This window comes from Nicotiana tabacum, chromosome 22, assembly GCF_000715075.1.
Source record: "Nicotiana tabacum cultivar K326 chromosome 22, ASM71507v2, whole genome shotgun sequence".
Classification (NCBI taxonomy): Eukaryota; Viridiplantae; Streptophyta; class Magnoliopsida; order Solanales; family Solanaceae; genus Nicotiana; species Nicotiana tabacum.
Genome location: NC_134101.1, coordinates 43,291,358 through 43,298,443, shown reverse-complemented (window position 1 = coordinate 43,298,443; position 7,086 = coordinate 43,291,358). Strand labels below are relative to the sequence as shown.

Below are 7,086 nucleotides of genomic sequence, written 5' to 3'. Positions count from 1 at the left end.
CCCATTAAGCAAACACCTAGGTCAAGGTCATAGCCCTAAGCCTTTTTATCATTTGAAAAATAACCTAAAACAATTTTCTAATTTCGTTCTTAAAATCGCAATAGTAGTTTAAGTTAGATTTGCAAACAAAACCCAATATTCCAAAAGTGCAAATCAAGATATACAATATCACGCACTAAGATATATACTACTAGCACGCATTCGCATAGCTCCCAGTGGAATTTGACCCCGACTCTGTTGGGTATTATTATTGCATGGACCGTTTATATCCTCAAATAGAGGAGTGAAATTGGATGAGATCACATCCTAGCACCAGAGTATAAATGAAGTATCATATTGTGAATGTCATAACAGATCACCTCCCAACATCGTTGATAAAATAAACCAGTAAAACCATCTGGTCCACTTACATTGTCTCCATTGAACCCAAAAATTGCAGCTTTGACCTCTTCCAATGTAGGGAATCTACATAATTCCAAGTTCTGTTCCAATGAAACAATATCTTATACATTTTCCAGCATTGAGAAATTAGTAGTATCCCCTTTTGTTGTGAATTAATTTTGGTAGAATTCTACTGCTGCAGAAGCCATATGTTCTTGATCTTCTAGCCAGACTCCAGTATCACTCTGAATTATTTTTAAGCTAAGTTTATTCCTCTTTCCATTACAATGTTGTGAGAAAATGTGGTGTTCTTATCTCCCCTCGGCAAACCATGTCGTTCGAGATTTTTATTTCCAGTATTGTTCCTCTATGCTTAGGTACCTTTTTAATTCTGACTGAGCTTTCTGAAGGATAATCCTATTCTCAATTGTAGGCTCCTCTTCAAACAACATATTCTTTACTTTAACAATAACCTCCAATATTGCCAACTGCTTAAAAATATCACCATAAGTATCCCTACTCCATTTAGATAATGCTGCCTTTACCTTCTTTAATTTGTGCTTGAACATTAAAAAAGGATCTCCAATAAAATCAGAACTCCAGTTCTGTCTCACTACATCCATGAATGTAGCATGTTTTGTCCAGAAGTTTAAAAATCTGAATGGCTTGACATATTTGCTGCCCTGTTCTCCACAAGTCATTAGCAATGGTGCATGATCTGATCCAGTTCTAATCAAGTGCTCCACTTCAGTTGTTGAAAATAAATTCTGAAATTGCAAATTGACAAAAATTCTGTCCAATCTCTTAAAAATACATTCTGTATTAGGTCTTCCATTTCACCATGTGAATGGGATCCCTTTGTAATCTTGATCAAAAAAGCCACATGAGTTTACACAAAAAGCAAAGTCCTCATATTCAGGTGAATATACAGGATGACCCCCTATCTTTTCATCTTCATGTAATATCATATTAAAGTCACCTCTCACTAACCAAGGTAATTCCATGTCACTTGCCAAGTAATACAAGCTATCCCATAATTCCAATCTCTCCACTAATGAGCATTTTGTATACATAAATATCATCAAAATATGTTGACCAAGATCATGGTGGAGCACCCTTACAGTTACTTGTTGAGCAGTGCCTGAAACCAACTCCCATTCAACCACAGCGTCGAAGAACAACCATATCTTCCCATTCAAATTTGAAAATGTAGTTTACATATTCAATATGCTCTTATATCTTTGTATATGTCCTAAATTCTGGAAAGGCTCCATTAGTGATATCACATAGAAATTGTGCTCCCTTTGCATATTGATTACCCTAGGAAAGGCATGCTGAGTATTGACAGGCCTAATATTCCAGATTAATGTCTTGATCATCATTTGATCCGTGACGTAGCCCTTTTGGGCAGGATCTTTTTTGCTTGCGGAATTTCTTTGATTTGGCCTTGTTTCCTTCCTTTTTACCACTCTTCTCACCAGCTCTGGGTGATAAATATTCTTCCCTTGCTACTTTCTTAAATATTCCAACTGTTGATTCATCATCCCCTCCCTCTCCACAATTAACATGAGCAGTTGTTGCCTGCTGAATCTCCAGTGGTGTAGCATGGTGTGTTACCAGTTCATGGAGGACTTTTAAAGGTGACATAAGAGGCATGTTTAGGTGACTATGTAGTGGCAGTCCAGTTCCAGAATCACAAGCTAATGGCATTATCTCAAATGCTTTATGAGGAACCAAAGCATGTTTTGGTTCAACTGCAGTCTCTCCAGCATAAGTTTAGACCTCCAGTTCCCACCATTCTCTGTAACATTATGAATTGTAGATCGTAACTATTACACTGATTCGGCTTCATTGTTGATTTAGTTGGTGATATAACTATTTCATTGATGGTAAGTTGCTTCCCACCATCAATTTGAATGTCTGCCACTCAATCCACCTGATCATTACCTTCAAAGAATTTTCCTTCATCTGGATCCTCCTCAACTTGTTCACTCCATAGTTTACCTCCAGAGAAAGTTAAACTATCATTTTATCTTTCCTTGTTCATGTGTGACATTTGTTTCCAAAGATTAAGCTGCAATTTCCTGGAAAGATTGAGTGGCAACAACATTGCGAACTTCAAAAGCTCTGTGGACCCATTGGGTTGTAGATTCCTTGACACCAGTCCCTGTATGAGTAGTATTTAATCCTTCTTTAGGTGCTTCAAACCCTATAGAGGTAGGATTAAAGGTATTTGCCGCTGGGTTTAATTTCTTAGTATTTTTGGGACTAGGTCTAGGGCTCCTCATGACAGTAGCATCATCCACAAAAGTCAGCTGGTTATTTTATTCCAATTCCCCTTCTTCAAGTTTTAGGACAACATATTTATTCGACACTTACACTTGTTTTTTTGTATCATCAAATGTTATAATTTCTTTCCCAATATTGTATTGTTCCTAGTGAGCAGTCTTCTTGACTCGATTATCTCGTACTTCTTTCCATTGTTCACCTATATTTCCTATAATTTTTTCACTTGTAAGAATCATCACATGTCTTTTGTTCTTGCTTGTCTCTTGCTCCTTGTTATTAACAACCTTCTTGCCACTGCCCTTATTTTCCATTAACTCTGGATGAAGACGCCAACACTTAAACTTATCATGCCCTTATAACTTGCATGTCTTATAATACTTGGGGTAAGAAATCATAATTAATCTTCACCTATTCAGTTCGAATTTCAACAGTGACTTCATTCTCAATGTCCATACACACTTTCTTTGGTAAGTCTGATAACAGATCGATAAGAACCTTTACCCTTACACAACTTGGTCGAGTCTTATTAATAGTAGACATATCAAGATGTAATGGCTTCCCACAGCTGAAGCTAAAGAGAATAAACATTCTTTAACAAAGAAAGTAGGTAGCAAATTTGGGAAAGAAATCCATGCCATGACCTTTGGTGTTTCTTCCCCAACCTTAAATATTGCTTCATAAATTAATGTTCTCAACTGATATTCATATGCATCTCTAGATTTCACGTAGTACACACTTTTTGATGTAAAATTTATGAAATCTTCCCCTAAAGTAAATCGCATCAGTATATGCCTATCCCTAAGAAGACCAACATTATATTCACCTTTAATTCCACATTGTGCCGGGATAATTCTACGTAGTTCCTGAATCTCAGGCCAACCATAAGAGAACTTACATACCACTGCATAATGTAAGCCTTCAATTACATTCATACATTCCACTTTAGCTTCTGAGAATTTCACCATCGGCTGACCATTCACAAAAGTAGCACGTCGAAGAGGTACTGGGTCAACATTATTGCTCGAACTGGTGTTTGCACATATTGGAGAGTTTGTCGCGACTGGTTTCAAGATATTTGAATAATCTAAAGGCTTGGGTTAGTTTGTATTGGTGTTAGGAATAGGGAGGGGTTTTTAGAAGGCAGACCAGCCATTGAAGAAGGCTAGCCGCTAGCCGGAATAGCCATGGCAATGCTCATGATAGAGAATCGCCTCAGTTGTTTAAGGCGGCTAGGGTTTTACGGTATTCTTCGGTTCTGAATGAGTTTTTGGATGCTTTATTATTTGCTTAACCAGGTAAAGTTTTTCCACTAGCATATGCTGTTGTCGATTCTGAAAATGATGCTTCGTGGGAATGATTTTTTGAAATGTTTAGACATGCTTTTGGGGAAAGGGAAAGGATGTGCATCATATCTGATCATCATGCAAGCATATTGAGGGATGCTTCGATTGTGTATCCAGAGGTATCTCACTGTGTATGCATCTTCCATCTTTGGAATAACATAAAGAAGCAGTTTAAGAAGAACCATGACTGACTGAGGGAAGTATTTTTTGCAATGGCCAGAGCATACAAAATTGAAGATTTTAATCACCTCATGCAAGATATGGACAACATTGATAAGAGGGTAAGGGGTTACTTGTTCCAAGTTGGTTATGAAAAGTGGTCCATAACATATTCCACTGTTAATAGATCCATGGTGATGACTTCAAATATTGCCGATTCACTCAATACAAGAAACAGAGAGGCAAGAGAGCTACCAATCATGAGTTTGCTAGATTACATGATGAATTTGGTTATGGAATGGAATAACACAAATAGAATGACTGCAATGAGTACATTTACTGGCCTAGGAAAAAATTATAACGAAATACTGAAGGAAAGTAGCAGTTTGTCGGAGAAGATGACGGTAAATATTCTTTTATCATGTCTTACTTCATACGCCTGAATAACATACTTTGACAAAAATGTATTAATACTTGTCATATCCCTGTTTTACTAATGATATCTATTTAAATTTAGGTGAGTCCTTCAACCGATTATGTATATGTAGTAATGGATGCTGAACAAAGGCTGAACATAGTCTGCATGCAAAAAAGAGAATGCTCGTGCAAACGATTTCAAGTGGATGAGATTCCTTGTCCACATGCTATGGCAGTATTGGACTACACACACGTAGAAGCACCCAAATATTGTTTTGCCTATTACACCAAAGAATACTTCAAGAAGACATGTGAAGTGCCAGTTAATCCACTTCCAGATGAAACTACATGGAACCTTCCAACAGAAGTGTTAGATAATGTGGTCCTACCACCGATAGTGAAGGGCAAATCAGGAAGACCGACGAAGTCGCGATGCAAGGGACTTTATGAATATTTGTATACATAAACAGTTACATATGGACTGTGTGGAAACAAAGACACTATAAAAGAACATACAGGAATGCTTGAGACAACTAGTAGATGTTACTACACTAATTTAGTATTTTGTAATTATTTTCCTTGTGAATGTTACAATTAGAATATTGGAAAAATAATGAGATTTGCAATCAGATTCTCTCTGATGTATGAATAAAGATACTACTTTTTGTCGTAATGAAAGTATTGGTAGAAGTTTTATTCCAAATAGTATTATGGATGTCACTATACAAAACAATATACAAAATAGATGTCAATATACAAAAAGGACTGTCACCATACAGTTTATATACAATAGACTGTCACTATACAAAAAATATACAAAATAAACTGTCGCTATACAAAACAATATACAAAATGGATGTCACTATACAAAATATATACAAAAAATGACTGTCACTATAAAAAAAAATACAAAATATAATTTGTATATTTATACAAAAAAAGAATCGACCGTCACTATTGTATAAATAATTTACATACAATAATCTGTTACTATACAAAAATTATACAAAATAGATGCCATTATACAAAATATATACAAAAAATACTGTTACTATACAAAATTATACAAAATAGATGTTGCTATACAAAATATATACAAAATAGATGTTACTATACAAAAATTATACAAAATAGACTGTCGCTATACAATTTATATACAGTTTAGCTGCCCCAAAAACTTCATTCACAAAACTTCCTATAACAAGTTAGCAACACCAGCTAAATTTGCAAAACCTGTCGAAACAGATTAAAACTGTATAAATTACAAAACTAAAACTGTAGAAAAGTCAAAACTACGCAAAATCTGAAACTTACAAAATTTCACTATTAACTGAAAACAAACAAGTCACAATTAAAAGTAATATTCAACATTAGAATTTCAAACATATTGTTCAAAAATATCCCAAACAAAAAGCATAAAACGTGATATAAGTATGCAACTGTATCCAATCATAAGACAATATCAGAACCAAACTACCTTATCTTAAAACTACGTGTGAATTTTCAGCTAAACTATCACAAACTACTTCATCTTACCCTTCAACTTGCCCTTTTTCTTGATATCCTTCAAAGTGTCGTCATCACCAACGACATACGACTTGCCCTTTTTCTTGATATCCTTAAAAGTCTCGTCATCACCAACGACATGCGTCTTGCCCTTTTTCTTGTTATCCTTCAAAGCCTTGTCATCACCAACGGCATGCGACTTGCCCTTTTTCTTGTTATCCTTTTTTGTCAGATCCTTCAATCTACCAGTAGACTCATCATCAGTAACTACATGTGCTCTTTATTTCTTCACTCCATAATCTCATAGTAATATACCATTTCGGTTCCGTATCCCATCAATATCAATAGCTTTAGGAATACTGCTCCCTGGAATAATGTACTCATCAAATGCAACAACATAAACACCACAGTCACTACATACAAGGTCGCACATAAACGTTGAATAAATTAGTATAATATCCAAATAGGAATTCATATATAAAAATGAATAAGAATCAGAAATATTCAATAATAATTTACGTGTTATCTTGCGTTGGCAACCCATCAACGACATGAATCTCAAAAGGATCAATAGAGGGAATTCCCATAGGATTCTCCTTTGTGTCCCAAAACCCAATACGATGAAGAAAATATGGGAGCAACACTGAGTATGGCTCAATTGATCTTCGAACTGCATTATTATGCCGTGCGCCACTCATGGAATCGTATACATAAATGCGCAGATCTTTGAATGAGAGTCTCGCCAATATCCAGTGCCACTTATCAGACATATCTATAGGGAAAATGACTTCATCAACAGTACATCAAGGAACATTACAACTTAAAAAATACCCAAGTATATACTCAGCAATTGGATATGTTTCAGTAATCAAATTCATGTCTCTGTTTTTCTCCAAAAACTCATTGTACAAATTCAAAATCAAGCAGTTAAACCAACAGTCGGTAGTTGTGAATCTTACTGGAACATCAACACCGTACTTTCCTTTCTTTC

The 7,086-nt window shown here is 35.5% G+C and overlaps 2 protein-coding genes across 2 annotated transcripts; one reads left to right on the top strand and one right to left on the bottom strand.

Annotated features, from left to right (window-relative positions):
* Window positions 1-299: 299 nt before the first annotated feature.
* On the bottom strand, window positions 300-2,091 carry LOC142175819 (uncharacterized). Its single transcript, XM_075242819.1, has 4 exons — window positions 1,848-2,091; window positions 1,275-1,522; window positions 763-1,148; window positions 300-465 (listed from the first exon to the last, which is right to left on the bottom strand). Exons 1-4 carry the CDS (start codon window positions 2,089-2,091, stop codon window positions 300-302), a joined length of 1,044 nt encoding a protein of 347 aa, XP_075098920.1.
* A 2,134-nt stretch (window positions 2,092-4,225) lies between these two features.
* Window positions 4,226-5,055, top strand: LOC107801672 (uncharacterized). Its single transcript, XM_016625035.1, has 2 exons — window positions 4,226-4,576; window positions 4,690-5,055. The coding sequence occupies exons 1-2, from the start codon at window positions 4,226-4,228 to the stop codon at window positions 5,053-5,055; spliced, it is 717 nt and encodes a 238-aa protein (XP_016480521.1).
* Window positions 5,056-7,086: the final 2,031 nt, after the last annotated feature.

Excerpts from the sequence above, each read along its gene's own strand:
- LOC142175819 (XM_075242819.1), bottom strand. The coding sequence starts at position 2,091 with ATGCCATTAGCTTGTGATTCTGGAACTGGACTGCCACTACATAGTCAC. Across the intron at positions 1,523-1,847 it reads CAGAGCTGGTGAGAAGAGTG|GCACTGCTCAACAAGTAACT; the intron begins GTAAAAAGGAAG and ends AGTTGGTTTCAG. Across the intron at positions 1,149-1,274 it reads ATGAGGACTTTGCTTTTTGT|AATTTATTTTCAACAACTGA; the intron begins GTAAACTCATGT and ends TTGCAATTTCAG.
- LOC107801672 (XM_016625035.1), top strand. The coding sequence starts at position 4,226 with ATGGCCAGAGCATACAAAATTGAAGATTTTAATCACCTCATGCAAGAT. Across the intron at positions 4,577-4,689 it reads GTTTGTCGGAGAAGATGACG|GTGAGTCCTTCAACCGATTA; the intron begins GTAAATATTCTT and ends ATTTAAATTTAG.